General features: G+C 39.1%; 1 protein-coding gene across 1 annotated transcript in view; it reads left to right on the top strand.

Moving 5' to 3' along the window:
• The window catches only part of LOC132397577 (piezo-type mechanosensitive ion channel component 2-like), a 566,872-nt gene extending 548,308 nt beyond the window's left edge, over positions 1 to 18,564 (top strand). Inside the window, exons 47-53 of the mRNA XM_059976392.1 lie at positions 524 to 712; positions 4,699 to 4,791; positions 6,047 to 6,219; positions 7,749 to 7,862; positions 10,491 to 10,570; positions 12,967 to 13,159; positions 15,638 to 18,564. Coding sequence (XP_059832375.1) covers positions 524 to 712; positions 4,699 to 4,791; positions 6,047 to 6,219; positions 7,749 to 7,862; positions 10,491 to 10,570; positions 12,967 to 13,159; positions 15,638 to 15,890 — 1,095 coding nt within the window. The 3' untranslated portion in view covers positions 15,891 to 18,564. The remainder of the gene's footprint in view (positions 1 to 523; positions 713 to 4,698; positions 4,792 to 6,046; positions 6,220 to 7,748; positions 7,863 to 10,490; positions 10,571 to 12,966; positions 13,160 to 15,637) is intronic.
• The last annotated feature ends 26 nt before the right edge of the window (positions 18,565 to 18,590 follow it).

Below are 18,590 nucleotides of genomic sequence, written 5' to 3'. Positions count from 1 at the left end.
ATGTACTTTGAACTTTGAAAAAGGCAAGTCAGTGGCTATACTTCATTAGGAGTTTGAGGAGATTTGGTGTCACAAATGCATTCCAGCTGGTTGCATCATAGTCTAGTAAGGAGGCTCAGGTTTGAAAGAGACAATAGAGAGTTGAAAACTCAGCCTGCCCCATCACGGGCATAAGGACATCCAGAGAGCAGCTTGCAGCGTGACTATCCAAGACACTCCCTCTTTTCATTCCACCATCAAAGAGGTATTGGAGCCTGTAGGTGCATACTCAACATTCTAGGAACAGCCTCCCTCTCCACCATCAGACTTCTGAATGGTTCATGAACCCATGAATACTACCTTGCTATTCCTTTTTTACCTATTTGTTTGTTGTCTTGCACTGTACTGCTGCCACAAAACAACAAATTTCACAACATACATCAGTGATAATAAACCTGATTTTGATTATTTTGTATTTGCAAAATAACCTCCTGCCTGAGTGGTGGTAGGAACTTGTTAACCTAATGCTTGCATTTAATTGCAGAGATACCCTCAGCCACGAGGGCAGAAGAAAAAGAAGGTCGTAAAATATGGCATGGGTGGTCTCATCGTCTTTTTGTTAATCTGTATTGTGTGGTTCCCGCTCCTTTTCATGTCATTGATAAAGTCCGTTGCTGGTGTGACAAACAGACCTTTGGACGTTTCTGTTACAATCACCATCGGAGGCTATCAGGTAAAGCAATAGGTTGGGAAAGCTGGGATTTCTCTCCTTAGGGGAAGTGAAGGTCTGGAAATAGTTGCAGAAATGTTCAGTACCATGAATAGTGTGAAATTCTTCTTTTGAAAATCAGAGCACACAGATTTCAGGTGATTTGGGGTGACGTAAAGAAAAAGCACACCAAATGGTAATAATGTGGGATTAATTGCCTGAAAGGGCCATGAAAGCAGATTCAATCATGTCTTCCAAACAGCAAGGTCAAGAGTAGAAGCTGGCCTATCACTGGCACAATAGGAGCAGTGCACGTTCAGTAGGCTGAACACGCTTCTTCCATGTCATTATAGTTCTACGAAATGGTGCAGTGGATATTTACCAGGATATTGCCTGAATTACGTCTTATGAGGAAAGGCTGAGTGAGCTAGGGCTTTTCTCTTTGGAGTGAAGGACAATGAGGTGATGAAGGAGGTGTATAAGGTTATAAGAGGCATAGATAGAGTGGATAGCCAGCATATTATTCCCAGAGTGGCAATGGCTAATACCAGAGGATATCCTTTTAAAGTTATTGGAGGAAATTTTAGGCGAGATGTTGAGGGGATATTTGTGTGGAGTTCTGCATAGGTACATTCCAGTCAAAACAGGGAAAGGATGGTAGGGTACAGGAACCGTGGTGAACAAACGCTGCTGTAAATCTAGTCAAGAATAAAAGAGCTTATGAAAGATTCAAAAAGCTAGGTAATGACAGAGAGCTATTAGATTATAAGACTATCAGGAAGGAGCTCAAGAAAGAAATTAGGAGAGCCAGAAGGGGCCATGCGAAGACCTTGGTGGACAGGATTAAGGAAAACCCCAAGGCATTCTACAAGTAAGTTAAGAGCAAGAGGATAAGACATGAGGGAATAGGACCATTCAAGTGTGACAGTGGAAAAGTGTATATGGAACCGGAGGAGATGGCAGGGGTACTTAATGAATACTGAAGCAAAGTATTCATTACAGAAAAGGATTTTGGCAATTGTAGGGATGACTTTCAGTGGACTGAAAAGCTTGAGCAGATAGATGTTAAGAAAGAGGATGTGCAGGAGCTTTTGGAAAGCATCAAGTTGGATTAAGTCACGGGGACCGGAAGAGATGTACCCCAGTCTACTGTGGGATGAGAGGGAGGAGTTTTCTGAGCCTCTGGTGATGATCTTTGCATCATCAATGGGGATGGGAGAGGTTCCAGAGGATTAGAGGGTTGCGGATGTTGTCCCATTATTCAAGAGAGGAAGTAAAGATAGCCCAGGAAATTATAGACCAATGAGTCTTACTTCAGTGGTTGGTAAGTTGATGGAGATCCTGAGAGGCATAATCTGATTAGGATAGTCAGCTTGGCTTTATGTAAGGCAGGTCATGCCTTACGAGCCTGATTGAATTTTTGAGGATGTGACTAAACACATTGATGAAGGAAAAGCAGTAGATGTAATGTATATGGATTTCAGCAAGGCATTTGATAAGGTACCCCATGCAAGGCTTATTGAGAAAGTAAGGTGGCATGGGATCAAAAGGGACATTGCTTTGTGGATCCAGAACTGGCTTGCCCACAGAAGGCAAAGAGTGGTTGTAGATGGGTCATATTCTGCCTGGAGGCCAGTGACCAGTGGTGTGCCTCAGTGATCTGTTCTGGGACCCCTACTCTTCGTGATTTTTATAAATGACCTGGATGAAGAAGTGGAGGGATGGGTTAGTAAATTTGCTGATGACACAAAGGTTGGAGGTGTTGTGGATAGTGCGGAGGGCTGTCAGAGGTTACAGTGGGACATCAATAGGGTGGAAAAATGGGCTGAGAAGTGGCAGGTGGAGTTCAACCCAGATAAGTGTGAGGTGGTTCAGTTTGGTAGGTCAAATATGATAACAGAGTATAATATTAATGGTAAGACTCTTGGCAGTGTGTAGGATCAGAGGGATCTTGGGGGTTCAAGTACATAGGATGCTCAAAGCAGCTGCGCAGGTTGACTCTGTGGTTAAGAAAGCATACAGTGTATTGGTCTTCATCAATCGTGGAATTGAATTTAGGAGCCAAGGGATAGTGTTGCAGCTATATAGGACCCTGGTCAGACCCCACTTAGATTACTGTGCTCTGTTCTGGTTGCCTCACTACAGGAAGGATGTGGAAGCCATAGAAAGGGTGCAGAGATTTACAAGGATGTTGCCTGGATTGGGGAGCATGCCTTATGAGAATAGGTTGAGTGAACTCGGCCTTTTTTTGGTTGGAGCGACGGAGGATGAGAGGTGACCTGATAGAGCTGTATAAGATGATGAGAGGCATTGATCGTGTGGATAGTCAGAGGCTTTTTCCCAGGGTTTGAAATGGCTAGCATGAGAGGGCACAGTTTTAAGCTGCTTGGAAGTAGGTATAGAGAAGATACCAGGGATAAGTTTTTCAAGCAAAGAGTGATGAGTGCGTGGAATGGGCTGCCGGAGACGGTGGTGGAGGTGGAAAAGATAGGGTCTTTTATGAGACTCCTGGACAGGTATATGGAACTCAAAAAAAGAGAGAGCTATGGGTAATTTCTCAGGTAGGGACATGTTCAGCATAGTTTTGTGGGCCGAATGGCCTGTATTGTGCTGTAGTTTTTCTATGTGAGAGGGTGCTTTTTCCCCCCCACACAGGTGAGTAGAGAAGTCAGAAGTAGTTTTTTTTTCAGACAAAGTGGTAAATGTCTGGAATGCACTGCTGGAGATGGTTGTAGAGGCTGATACATTTAAGAGACTTGGATGAAAGAAAAAATGGAGGGCTATATGGGATGGAAGAGCTAGATAGATCGATGAGTAGGTTTAAAGTATGGCATAACATTATGGCCAAAGTGCCCATACTGTGCTGTACTATTCTATCTTATATGGAATAAATTCTTAGGACAAATTCTGGATCAATATGTAGGCTGGCCCCAGGTTATGACAGGTTTCCCATTCCTAAAAACTGTTCCTAATCTGATATTTTTGTAAGTTAGAAATTAGCTCCGATGGGAGAGAGAGCAGGCATTAGACAAATGACTGCCAGCTGGCCTCACTACCTCAGTGAAGGAGTGAGTGAGTGAGTCTGCTCAGCACTCAGAGCTCTGACTGCTTGTTGTGGCTTGAGGAGAGAGCTAGAGAGAGAACGCATGCAGAAATGCCCTGTTTTCTCTCCCTGAGAAAGATGCCTGCAGCCTCACAGTAGCCGTCAAATCCAGCACCGTACAGATCTCTGGACAGTTGACACCGCAAATGCGTGGTCCGGCTCCAACCCCTTTGGCGAACTCCAAATCACCGGATTCTTTCTTGCACTCATTGGTGAAGCCATACTATTCAAGTTAGGGAACTTGTTGAAAAATCCATCAGAAAATGTTTGTAAAGTCATAAATTCATAAGTCAGCTTGTTCATGTTTACTGGTGATCATAAGTCTACTGTTAGTATCCAAGAGAGAGCCTTAACTGCACTCATAACTTATTTCAAAAAGGTAGAAGTATATTTTCTAATTAATAAATTTAAGTATGAATGATGCCTGTATATTAATTCTTCTTGGAATATAAAGAACAATTCACCCCCTTAATCCAAGTACCAACAGAGTACAAACTGTGCAACCATTCCAACTGTTAAATGGGCAAAGAAATAAAGCATATTTCAAATCTCTTTTCTCATAAAACTACGATCAACTTTCAGTCTTATCTTAGGATCAAGGGGGAGAGAGTTAAAAGGCCTATATATTCTTTGTTACTGAAGGACAGCATACTAAGCTTATTTCCTATCATAGGGAGGCAATTCCGATGTTGTCCTGGTTGAGGAGGCATATTACTTGAAGAGGCATAACGGGAGTGGGGTTAAGTATCTGACATAAATGACAACGGATGCCTTTTAATGCTAATTATCTGTTCATATCCATGTAATTACTTGTAAGAATTGCTTGCAAACTTTTACCACCCAAATACAAGAAAAATCATTATCTTTTGTCCTTGATTATTTGTCATTCATTTGTATTTTTTTCAAGCCCATCTTTACAATGAGTGCCCAGCAGAACCAGCTGCAAGATTTGGATCATTCTGAGTACAATAGACTTTTAAAGGAATTTCATGATAATTCTGTAAGTAATCATTAAATCATCCTTATTTATGTAAGTTAAAGGGTAGATGTTTCTTCAGGATATCAGTTCTGATAAAAGATCACCAACCTGAAACATTAATCCTGTTCCTCTCTTGATGAACTCTGCCTGACCTGGTGAATATCATGATCTTTTTGTTTTCATTTCAGATTTCCAGTATTTGCACTAGTTTGGTTTTTGGTAGATTTTCTTGCCTGCTGACTTAGCAGAGGGGATTGCCACCTCTCAGTCAACCCACTGAATTTTCACTGCATTGCTGCTGTACGTATGAAAGCAGTGCACATTGAACACAGGTCAGATGGTCCAATACACCACCTAATCATCTCCTGGATCGTCAGCTCACCTTCAGTTTACTCCCTGCAACTTTTCTTTCTCAACAAATGGCCTGTGCAATAATGGAGTGTATCCATTGAATTGTAGCTAAGTCCCAGCATATTATCAAGTCATTATCATGAGATCCTCCATGTTCTCTTTGCTACCTCCACATTTATACATCTATGGAAGCCAGTTAACCCTACTGGCAGAGTTGTTGATGACACAAGTTTTCTCAAAGATAGGGTAGCTTCACTTTCCTGAAAGCTCAGCAAAAGCATTTCAGCAATGCCTCATCCTTAATGAAAGATGGCGTGTTAGGATGATGATGAACCATCATCACCTTTTTAGATCTACCTGTGAAATTGACACCAAAACTGCAAAGTAATGGTGTGATAGAGTAGAGGGCTAACTGCAGAACAATACCTTCTACTGTAAGGACATTATGGTCTTGTATTTGCACAGGGATTATAAAGATTAGCTGTAATAAACAGTGGTCCTCGAAATTTGACTCTACTCCTTATAGTGGTCAGTTTGTGAGATTGCCTCAGACTACAAACTTCTTCACATGCATCAGTAATCACTTGGGTGTTCACAAAGTAAAGTGTACAGTTCATCTTCCTTTATTTTAACCTGGTCCTTAACGGCTACTCCGTGTAAACTGGCCTTATACATCTTACAATGTCACTTGGCTGAGGAAACCATGTGATCACTTTGGAGTTTGCACTTGGAGTTGTGAATATAGACAAGAGAACTGCTTAGAAATTCAAAGAGATCTTAAGACAATGCAAAATAAATCAAACCTGTCTCACAGATAAAGAAGAATATTGGTTGATGAAAAATAACCTGACTTAATGTTTCTGGACATGAGTCTCTTTGAGGTGGAATTCTCAATGACTGATGGGTTAATTATGTGTTTCCAAAGGGTGCTCTGCAGTTCCTGGATGCCTACATGAAAGAAGACATTCTGATTGCAAAACTTGAAGGAAATTCAAATTCTCTTTGGACCATCAGTCCACCAAGTCGATCTAAGATGATAGAAGGATTGAGTGATAACAAATCATCTGTCTCCATTGTTGTTGCTTGGTCTATTCAAAGGTAAATTAGTTAGATATCTCATTATGGATACACTACCATCTTTCATGTTTAGAGTTACCATCTATGGTATAATATTTTTTCATTTGTATGAATAAAATAGGTACCTTATTCAAATATTATGACCAGGAATGTTGGTGTTTATGTATGTTATTCAATGGTTTACCATCATAAATTGAAAGAGTGAAATTTGCCAGATTAGAGAAACCCTTAGAAAATTAGACCATAACTCGGGCAATTTCAAAATTCCAAGTTTAAAGCACATTACATCTTCGTTATGAACATATTTAAAATAAAATGTTTTTGTTAAAGAAGTTACATCTTATTATTTTATTTATCTAACTATAATGCTAGTGTCTCAGAAAAATACATTTGTTCCCATCTATTCAGAATTGTAAGAAGCAGGAATATTCTGTGATAGAAAATCAGAAACACAGAAGAGGAGAATAATTTAATGCATCCACTAGGCCTGTTTTACACCCAGATTGACTTTGCTTCCTAATGAAATCATCATTGAAGGACTTGTACAAAATTATGCAAAACCTGCTGGAAAAACTGAGCATGTGCAGGACATGGAGGAGGGAAATTAAAACCTCACCATCAAGAAATTCTCGTTGAAACCACCTCTGATTGATTTGGCTTTTGACTAAATGCCAAAACTCCCATTCTGGAAGTGTTACACATGGTGAGAGAGGGCTGCTGCTCACAGCACTTGTGACCCGGGTTCAGTCCTGACTTTGGATGCTGTCTATGGAGATTACGTTCCCCTGTGACTGTGTGCATTTGCTCCAGGTTCCCCATTTTCCTCACACACCTCAAAGACATGCAGGTTGGTAGGTAATTGGATATAGCGGTTGCAGGGATGTTTTTCTTGGACCAAGAGTAACAGACTCGATATAAGAGGCAGTCATTCAGGACTGAGAGAAAAAAAATTCTTCAGTCAGAAGATGGTGAATCTTCCAAAATCCCTATCCAAGAAGCTCTTTGAAGACAAAGATCAATTAAGGGAATAAAAGTATGAAGCTAATGCAGAGAAGTGGGACTGAGATAAAAGATCAGTCATAATCTTTGTTGGAATGACCGACTCCTGGTTCTATTTCATATGTAATGTCACATCTACTGAAGCTTGTCGTCACTGGTACTTCATTTCCCACTTTTGACACCTTATTTATACCTTAAACACAACTGATTCTGCAAATTTTAGAAATCCAGAGTAGCACATAAAAAGTGCTTGGAGGAACTCAGCAGTCAGTCAGCACCTACGGAAAGGAATGAACAGTTGACATATGAGGCCAAGAACTTCCACCAGGACCCAAGGAGTGGTCTGAGCCTGCCTGATACATTGACTTCACAGACACTGCCTGACCTGCTGAGTTCCTCTTGCATTTTATGTGTTTATACCTTAGCTTTGTAAAATGTTTAAAATCTCTATAAGAATACTTAATCATTTGCACTGCTAAATTTACTTTAGTAAAATATAGCCCAGTTACACGATTCTGACTGTACTCTACAAACACTCTTTCAACTTGCAGGAATATCACTCTTGGTGGAAAATCTGAAATTGCTTCTAATAAATTATCATTCCCTGTTCATGAAGATACCAAAACTGAGCTTGCGGAGTTGATGGAAGGTGGCAACAAATCTGTGTAAGTTAGTCATTTTAATTAATTACCTCTTGATTACATACCGGGTTTAGCACAACCTACCCTTGACAAAGCCATACTGACTATCCCTAATCAGATCGCGTCTGTCCAAATGCTCATAAATCCTACCAGCTCTATGGTGAGGGAGATAGAGTTGTGGTCGCTACATCAAATGCTCTCCCACTGAGAGATCTGACACCTAACCAGGTTCATTTCCCAATACCAGATCAAGTAAGCCTCTCCTCTAATTGGCTTATCTACATATTGCGTAAGGAAACCTTCCTGAAACTCCATCCCATCTAAACCCTTTGCACTAAGGAGATGCCAATCAATATTAGGATGGTTACCAATATAATGGTTTACTAATAGCTCCACTGTCCAATCTACAAGAACAATGCATGTTTAAATGCAATTTCTTTTTTTTCCCATTTTCCTACAAGCTGTGGATCATAGGTCTCTTCATCTTTGGAATCAGTCCTCTGAACCACCTTCCCATTTGCAAGTCATGTCAAGTTTATTGTCATGTGCATAAATGTGATGAGACACAGATACAACACAAGCCTTGATTACTGCAGTATCACAGGGACACAGAATATAAATTATACAGGACTATGAAGAGAGGAGGGGAGACTGTGTTTAAAAACAAGAATTAATGCAACAAAAAAGACTCAGATAAGACCATGGTAGTGCAAGAGGTGGTCCGTAGTGTTCCTTGTTGAGGTACACTGGTACATGCACTAGTAAATACCCCATTCTTTAAGGAGGGATACCAAACTGCACTTTGTCTTCCCTGTGCGTAAAGCTCTATTCAGTTGCAAGAAAACTTATTTTCTCTTATACTCCACCACATATACAATAAAGACTGTTTATTTTCATGTTGCATGTTAACCTTTATTGATTCATGCACCAACACCTCATCATCCCTTCAAAGGTTTTCAATCTTGCTCTAAAAAGCAGAAATGTTCGCATTTCCTACCAAAGTAGCTAACTCCAAATTTCCCAGCTTAATAAATTCCACCTTCTTCCTCACTCAACCTGTGGAAATCCCAGTAACAGATACAGTAACCTTATAAACTAACACAAAAGCATAAGAAATACCTGGATCCAATGGTCTGAACTTCACAGAGTTCACTTCTGCACATGCCTGTTGGCATTCCATGAACACTACCTCATTTATTTGTCTTTTGCACCACTTATGGATTTAAGTAATTTATAACAATTTTTATGACAAATGTTTGTGATGATAAACCTGATCCTATAGGTTCAGATCTCCCATGAAAATAAATGAAGTTCTTTCCAGAGGCGCTCACATCGCATGAATAAATGGCTGTCAGATTACCACATTTGGAAAAGCTGCACCTTTGGCACTGTAGCACTCTCAGTGACCATGAAATACAGGAGCAGAATAAGACTATTCGGTCCTTTGAGTGTGCTCTGCCATTTCATCATGGTTGATTCATTTTCCTTCTCAAATCCATTCTCCTGCCTTCTCCCCATTACTTTTCACACTTAATCAAGAACCTACCAAACTCTACCTTAAGTACACCCAACGACCTGGCCTGCAATGGGGCAGCAGTAACTCTGTTTTCACTTTGGGTTAACAGTTTGCTGGAGGAACTCAGCTAGTCAAGTAGGAGGGGAAAAAATAGGATTGAAACTCTGTATTAGAATGCAGGATCCTGATGTCGGGTTTTGACCTGAAACATCAACATTTCCTGCATCCACATGTTGCTCAACCTAGTGAGTTCCTCCAGTGGATTATTTGTTAATCCAAGTTAGAGTATCTGCAGTCTTTTGTGCCTCCGTGGCAATTTGCAAGTGTCTGGAACCCAGTTTGATGTCCCTGACTGCTGAATTAAAGCCTCTAACAATGACATTCCATCTATACAATTATATTTTCTAAGGTGCAAGCTATCACTTATGCTTTTTAAACAGTTCACCTTAATTTCAGTGGAAAATTAAGAGTTGTAAATTGTGCCCTCTGCTGGGGAACCTATGTCAGAATCAGTATGTATTTGTTAACATTAACTTCTATGACGTAAAATTTGTTGTTCTAAGGCAGCAGTACAGTGTGTAAGGACACAAAATTACAAGTTAAAAAAATTAAAAAGGAATAACAAAGTAGTATTCATGAAATGATCAGAAATCAAATGGCAAAGGGGAAAAAGTTTTTCTGCTATGGACGATTGTCATAGAACTTTACAGCACAGTACAAGCTCTGTGGCTCATGATGTTGTGGCAGCCTTTTAACCTACTCCATAATCAATCTAACTCTTCCCTCCTATGTTGTCCATAATTTTTCTTTCATCCAAGTGTCTATCTAAGTTTCTTAAATGTCCCTGACATATCAGCCTCTCCCACCACCCAGCAGTACATTCCAGGCATTTATTACCACTTTCTCTGAAAAAATCTATTTCTGCCTTTTCCCATAAGCTTTTGTCCACTCACCTTAAAAGAATGTTCTCTAGTAAAAGGCACTGGGCCGTCCACTCTGTCTATGCCCAATATAATTTTATACACGTCTATCAAGACACCTCTCAACCTCCTTCGTGTTGATGATTTATTATGAACAAATAACTCATTTGTGTATTGATACAAATTATATTTTAATGAACTGGTTTTATTTTTCAGAAAAATTTCAAAGATCTTTCCAAACTATATCAGGGCTCCCAGCAATTCTGACACAAAGCCTGTGAAACAACTTTATGCTGGTAAGTGTACCTCTAAGATGTTTTCAACTTTACAGTGCATAAGTATATAACAGTAAAGGAGTAACTGTGGAAGGAACGTAAAAGCAATTAGTTCTGATCTGTTATTTCCTTGAAGGTGATAGTCTGCTTTTCTGGGTTCTTCAGAAGCAAGCTCATACTTTGTCGCTGTGTATCGACCAATTCTGGGAAATTCAGTGACAGCACACAAAAAGGAATTTCAGCCCATCTGTGCAACACACACAAAATGCTGAAGGAACTCAGCAGGCCAGGCAGCGTCTAGAAGAGTAAAGTTCACGTTTCCGCCGAAACTTCAACTGTACTCTTTTTCATATATGCTGCCTGGCCTGCTGACTTCCCCCAGCATTTTGTGCTGCTCAGATTTCCAGCATCTGCCGATTTTCTCTTGTTTGCAATCAGCCCATATGTGTCCATGCTGACTAGAATGTGTATTATAGCAAATCCCATTTTCCAACATTTAGACCATAATCTCTAAATTCTTGTTATCAATATACCTGTTCACATATTCCTTAAATGTATCTGATATATCCTGTACCCGCCTCAACCACTTCCTCTAGCAGCTGGTTCCATATATCTACCACCCACTGTGTAAAAATATTGCCCTTCAAGTTCTTATTAAACATTTCATATCTAAACTTAAAACTATGTCTTCTAGATTTACTAACCCTTGAAGTAAGACTACTCACCTCTTTGTGACTTTATATACCCCTATGAATTCCCCCCTCAATTTCCTATGCTCCAAGGAGTAAATTCACAACCTGTTTATCTTCTCCCTATAATTCAGAACTGGAGACCCAGCAATGTCCTTGCAAATCTTTTTCTGCACTCTTTCCAGTTTAGTCACATCCATCCTGTAACAGGATGACCTAAATTGAAAATACTCCAGGTGTGGGCTCAGCAATGTCTTGTAGAATCCAGCATAACTTCCCAACTTCTATGCCCTGATTGATAAAAGTTATATAGAAACAATAGATATGGAAGGCAAAGGGGGCTATTTGACAATTCAAGCCTGTTCTGCTATATGGATCATAACCAAACTTTATTACCAGCCTTAAATACACTCCCTTGACTTCGTAGTCCAAGCGTTTTAACAACCTGTCTTGAGCATAAGAACTAGCAGCAGGAATAGGGTCAACCCAACCTTCAAACCTGCTAGACATTCAACAAGATCATGACTTATCTTTTCCTTATTTCCCTGTATTAGATCCTTGATGTCCAGAAATTTACTGGGTTGTTTTTGGAACAAATTTAACAAACCTCAGTCAGGGGAAGCTCTTGTAGCAAAGGGTGCTGTGGAAAGTGGTGGAGAATATTACAAGTGACTAATTCCTTATGCAGAGACTAATATAGACACCACAGTTCTATGTTTATAGAATGGTAAGAAAGCTTCTCAACATTTACATAGCTTTCCAACCCCTTTAAGAATTTATCAATTTTGGTAGAATAATCTCATTTTTCAAAATGCTGTAAAGTATGAACTGAATTTTACTCCGGTGAGAACAGCAACTTTGAGTGAATTACTGAAAGCCATGAACAAATGTTAGAGTAGACTAGATGGGCAATTGGCCTATTCAGCTCCTCTGTCTTATGTCTCTAAGGCTATGCCTGGGCAACATTTGTGCTCTATTGAAATTTGACATCAAAATGACTTTTGTTAACTCTTTTTTAAAAAAGTTACTGTTTAGAGTCTTTCCACATTTTCAAACTGATCAGTAACCAAAAAGTTTCTTTTATGTGTTACCTGATTTAGATTTCATAAATTATTTTTAAAAATGTGCCATCTTTCATATTCTCCTTCTATGGTTCTTCTATTTTTGTTTGTAGTATCCACGTTGTAATCAAGATTCTCCTATATTTAATTCTTTTAATTCTCAGGACATGGATATCACCAGCAAGACAAGTATTGAATGTCCATCCCTAGTCACGGCTGAGAATGTGAAGCTGAACCACCTAATTGAATAGCTGTAGTCTGCATAGTAATTCCTTGTAATGTTTAACTGAGTGGATTAGCAGTCACTTCAGAAGGCAGTTCAGAGCCAGGCGCATTGCATGATTTAACATTCTTGATCATTCTTTTATTTTTCACTGTGACTTTTTAAAGGCAGTTTCAAAGTAAATTTTATTATCAAAGTTCATATAATCACCATATAGAAACATGAGCATTTGCTGGGCATACTCAGTGAATCTAGAGAATACTAACTGTAACAGGATCAATGAAAGTTCAACCAAATGATACAATTAATTGCATATCATCTAATCATTGATTTGTCCCTTTTTCTACTATTTTTCCACAGACATCCTGAAATACACAATACACCGAAATGTATTAAAATATGTAATCTTTTCAATATGATCTGTGCTTTACTTTCCTCCAACAGATGCTGGTGCCTACTGTGAACTTGATTTAATGCTGGTTCAGGAAAAAAGCAATGTTACAGGACTCATACAGGAATGGTGGATTGTTAATCAGACCAACAAGTTTCTCAAAAATAATAAAAAGGAAAGTTTAGAAATTATTGTATTCAGTGATAAAGTTAGTCCTCCAAGTCTTGGCTTCCTGGCTGGCTATGGGTAAGACAACAATTCAATTCTTTGATTTACTTTACAACAGAGCTATACAGTACAGAAACGGGCCCTATGGCCCAATTAGTCCATGCCAACCAAAGTGCCTTCCTGTATTTGGCATATATTCCTCTAAACCTTTCCTATCTCCATATATCTGTCCAAATGTCTTTTAATTATTGTAGTTGTTTTCCTCATTCGTTTATGAAATATTGGTCATTTAACAATGGTTTAATGCTTTTTCATAAATTCTTACACATCATTATTACTCTAGTGCTGTATAAAATGATAGAGGAAGTTTGCACTTTCCTCCACTTTGATACTTAGATTATTACAGGTTTCCTTGATCATCTTATCAGTACAGATTTTGAACCCATTAAAATACTGGAAGTCTTAATTGCACATGAATGTTTCTAATATTACCCTGCACTCAGAATGAACTCTAAGACAGGTCTTAAAGTTCTTTGCCATTTCAGTGTAAGGTGGATTTAATGAGTGAAAACAAAGATCCACCTTGCAGAGGCAATACATTCCAATGAAGGATAAGCAATCTAAAAGGAGAGGACCGAAGACCATGAAAGAAAGGGAAGGGGGAGGAGCACCAGAGGGAGGGATTGATTTCTCAAACTTCCAGTTACTGCCCCACCCCCTCACCATTCCTGCTTCTCGCTCATACCTTCTCTCCTTACCTGCCCATCACCTCCCTCTGGTGCTCCTCTCTCTCCTTCATGGTCTTCAGTCCTCTCCTATCATACTCCCCCTTCTCCAGCCCTTTATCTCTTTCACCAATCAAATGCCCAGCTCCACTTCAGCCTCCCCCCACCCAGTTTCACCTACCACCCACCACCTTGTATTTCTTCCTCCCCTCCCCCCTTCTTAGTCTGCCTTCCTCCCCCTTCCTTTCCAGTCCTGATGAAGGGTCTCAGCCCAAAACATCAACTATTCACTGCATTCTATAGATGCTGCTCGACCTGCTGAGTTCCTCCAACATTTTGCACAAGTACCTCCCTAAATTCTCTCTTCAGGACCTCCTCTCTTTTCCTACCTATGTCACTAGTGCCAGTATGTATCAAGATTTCTGGCCGCTCACCCACCCCCATCAGAATGCCATGGACCCGATGGTCCCCAACCCTGGCACCTAGGAGGCAACATACCATCCGGGTGTCTCTTTCATGTCTGCAGAATCTTGTGTCTGCTCTTCTAACTATGGAATCCCCTTGAACTACTGCAGTCCCTTTCTCCCCCTTCCCTTCTGAGCAACAGTGCCAGAGACCTGGCCGTTGCAGCTCCCTCCAAAAGGTTATCCCCCTCAACAGTATCCAAATCCATATACTTATTATTGAGGGGAACGGCCACAGGGCTGCCCATTTCCTTTCCCTCCCCTGACAGTCATGCAGGTACCTGCCCCCTGAGGAACTGAAGCATGGTGCACCTGGTACAGATGTGGTTATCTGGGAGGCTGAAGGTCTCCCAGAATTCCCAGAAAGAATGCAACAAAGGTCTTGAACTTGTCAAGTTTGTAACTGTACTGGTACGTAAGATGGACAGAGAAGAAGGAAGAGTACTTTTTGCTATTGTCAGGCAGTCTACTTAGAATATTATAAATTTTCATAAAGTTCACTTCCTATTCTTCTAAACATTGGTCCAATATTTTTTTGCTTACTATGTTTTCATTAGACAGCTCCTTAATGTGAAACATCCCCGTTAACCTTCTTTGAACCCAAGGATATTCCTAAGGAGAGGTATTGATCACTGCACTCCAGATGCAATCTCATTGACACCCTGTACTTATTAAACTCTAACCATCTTGGACTAAAGGACAACATTCCGTGTGCTGCACCCACATACTTAGTGCTTTATGCACAATAACACCTAGATTGTTTGGTACAGTAAAGTACTACATTCCATCTGTATTTAAATAATTTGCTGCTTTTCTAGTGTTTTTATCAAAATGGGAATCTCACATTCAGCTTAAATTTTATACAGTTAATGCAACTATATTCCTTAGCAAACTCTTTGTGAACAATTCCCAGCTCAATTTTCTAACTCTGTGTACTGCCAATAAATGTAACAGTAATACATTCAATCCCTTCACCTACACCAGTAATACAGTTTGATTGGATGTAAGTGACAGCACATCAGTTGAAGAACTTAGCATGTTATATGCGAAGTCTTCACTGAGTGTAAGTTGTGCTGGCTACCCCTGGGCGCGGGTGAAGGGGAACAATATTATATTTAAAGCATTGATGAGACATTTGCATACCTGTTTGCATATACAATGGAACTAGACCACTGAACCTTGTTTCAAACATAGATTATTATTATGGGATATAGCTCATAATGAGCAAGCATTTTCCATCACTATGTTGAAGATTTAGGAAGCCATATACTGTATAACTTAAACTTGGATGCTCCACTTTTCATCCCCAATTTTAAAGAAAAATTTGAATTTCCTGATGTACTCTAATGGTTTTCATTGCTTTTCAGCATTATGGGTCTCTATGCATCAGTTGTGCTCGTCATTGGAAAGTTTGTGCGTGAGTTCTTCAGTGGGATCTCTCACTCCATCATGTTTGAAGAGCTGCCAAACGTGGACCGAATCTTGAAGCTATGCACAGATATCTTCCTGGTTCGAGAGACTGGAGAGTTAGAATTGGAGGAGGATCTGTATGCTAAGCTCATCTTCTTATATAGATCACCAGAAACTATGATCAAATGGACACGCGAAAAGACGAAGTGACCAATCTTACTGATCTGGATGTAAAATTCTAATTTGGAGATTTTTTAAAAAAAAGCACAATATCACAGAAAAGCCGAGTTATTCACAGTTAGGTGACAGGAGCTTTTCCTTCTGGAGCCCAGGCAGTTGCACGTTCCTCAAGTCCTCTCTGCCTACAGTCTCCCTCTGCTGACTGTGTAAGACTGGTGTTTATGCCACCAGTCAGTCCTGGTTATGGAGTTGATTCCAGATCGTAGCTGAATCCAGTTTCTTTTCACTTTCAGCCAACCAAAATCAGGGCTTCCGAAATGCTAACCTTCCTTACAGATATCATCTGTATCAATCCTTTGTATTTTCTTTATGAATTTTGAGCGATGCAACTTTATGTCAATACCACCCAGTTTTCGGGGAAGAAGACCTGGAGTGATTCGATAATGGCCAATGAAAGAAGAAATCATCAAAGATTAAGGACATCACAGGTCTCCACTGATGAATGAATTTACTGACGAGCTTAAGCAAGGGAAGTAATTTAACAATTTATTTTACATGACTTATTTGTACAGGCAATAGAAAAGTATCACCTTAACAGTGAGCTTTCTCAGGAAGAGTTATTTTATCAAAGGCTTATCTGTCTTCTGTATCTTCAATATCTTATAAAACACAAAACAAAGTGGGTGGACATTAACGCTTCGAAACATACTTCTAGATAAAGGCTCCTGTGGTACTCACAAAAGTACTTGAAACCAGAAGTCACCAAAGTGTTCAGAATTTACTTGAACCTCTGAAGGGCAAATCTTTCAATAGCTTTTCTCTTTGATTAAACTGAAGCTAACTTAACTTTTTTCTTAATGAGCCCACAGTGTCAATTATTTTGATAGGAAGACTCCAATCATAATTATGTTTCATCTCCTTTTCACCTATTCCATTTGTCTGGTGAGAGCCTGAGTGATGTGTTTCTAATTGTTATGATGACCCATCTTCAATCAATTATTGGAATATATGGTGATATATTCCAAGGTGATAATTTGCTGATTTTCTTACTGGGAACCATGTGGCCTCTTCTAATGGATATTACCCATGACAGCATAACCAGTATCAGGAACTTGCTTATAGAGGTTTGATGGGCACATTCATGTGCTTTCACTCGAGCACAGTAAAGTGGATTTATCTTGTGTCACAGCATTAGAATAAATAATAACTGGAGTCAATATAAAAAGGATATTATGTAACCAATCATATTGCATAATATTCTGAAAAATAGACTGCCTGACTCTTGGATAGAAGATTTACTTGGCTTAAAGTTTGACTTTTCTCTGCATATTTCCACATGCAAATTGTTATTGCTACAATTTTCAAGGTAACTAAAACCCTGAAAAGGGCAAAATATACATGTATCTTAAGATTTAATTTTAATCTACTTACCTGAATGCAAACATGTTGAAGATTAATATGACTGTTTTGGTTTAGAAATAATGATGTATTTCTAAGGATTATATTATTGATGAGTAGAACTATAGCACAAGCACAGACCCAAAGTGAGAAAACTTTTAAAAACAGACAATTACAGTGAAGGTTACTGCAACCAAAAAGGAATTGTATGTGTAATTTGTCATGCTTCCTACAGGGTAGCACTGGCTCATTACCAATGTGGCCAACTATTTTCATGTCAGTTATTGGTCTCTGACAACTATTAAACATTTGTATTGTTAATGTAAAGCAAGGATTGAAACTTAACTTCCTCTTCGGCAGTTTTCCTACCTAAGGTAACTCACCAAATATTCCTGTAACTTGGTTGCACAAGCAAATCCAATTGGTGAAGATTTAATCATTGTCTGGTTATGTTGGGTTAATAATGTAATTTGTCTTTGCTTATGTCTGTCTCATGGAGATCTAGATAAAAGTTCGGCAATCACAGCATTGTGATTTCCATGTAAGAAAATGTGCTAAGTAATTGATCTATAATTTAGAAAACTAACACAGGGCTACAACAAGTTTCAAACAACCTTAAGGGTCATTGTGTTAAAACCAAACAAAAACCCAAGTTAGCTTTCAAAACCCTTTAATCTTGCAATAATAGTTTTAGAAACTGTTTTTAAGATCACTTTATAAATTTGTTTGAAGATGAAAATAGCATTCATGAGTCAATTTTTTTTTCAGATACAGCTGTTTTAAGGATTTCTCATCTCTTGAAGTTCTGGTTGATTAGAAAATCAAATGAAGAGCAATGTCTTTCCCATTCTACAAGTAGCTTGACTATATTTATTGGAAGGAATTGGCTATTTTCAACCTAATATTGATAGCCTAAGTCCATGATCCAACCTGCCATACCATGTGTATTACAATGGATTATTTTAAGTGAAAATGAACAATAATAGTTGGTGCAACTAAGTTTTGTATGACAAAGGATAACATTACCTTATGGATTTCAATATTAGTGTGTTAAGGTGTATTTATATTTCAAGTTTATTCATGAACTTCTGGAGTACTGAAATTAGTTTTAGAAAATATGCAATAAGCTTTGCTTCTAGTAGGTTTGCTCTGTTTTTTTTTCTGAACTGGACGCTGTCTACCAGACCCAGACAATTGTGACTCTACTGTCAACCGTTACCAGTGAAAATATGTCCCTTGTTTTATATTTGTTTCTAAAACATCTCACAGTGATTGACATTTTCAATAAAATTTCATGAAAACTGGGTATTTTCTCACCAGAAGATTCTGTAA

This window comes from Hypanus sabinus, chromosome 1 (assembly GCF_030144855.1).
Source record: "Hypanus sabinus isolate sHypSab1 chromosome 1, sHypSab1.hap1, whole genome shotgun sequence".
NCBI classification, from domain to species: Eukaryota; Metazoa; Chordata; class Chondrichthyes; order Myliobatiformes; family Dasyatidae; genus Hypanus; species Hypanus sabinus.
This window is presented reverse-complemented; position numbering and strand designations above follow the sequence as displayed.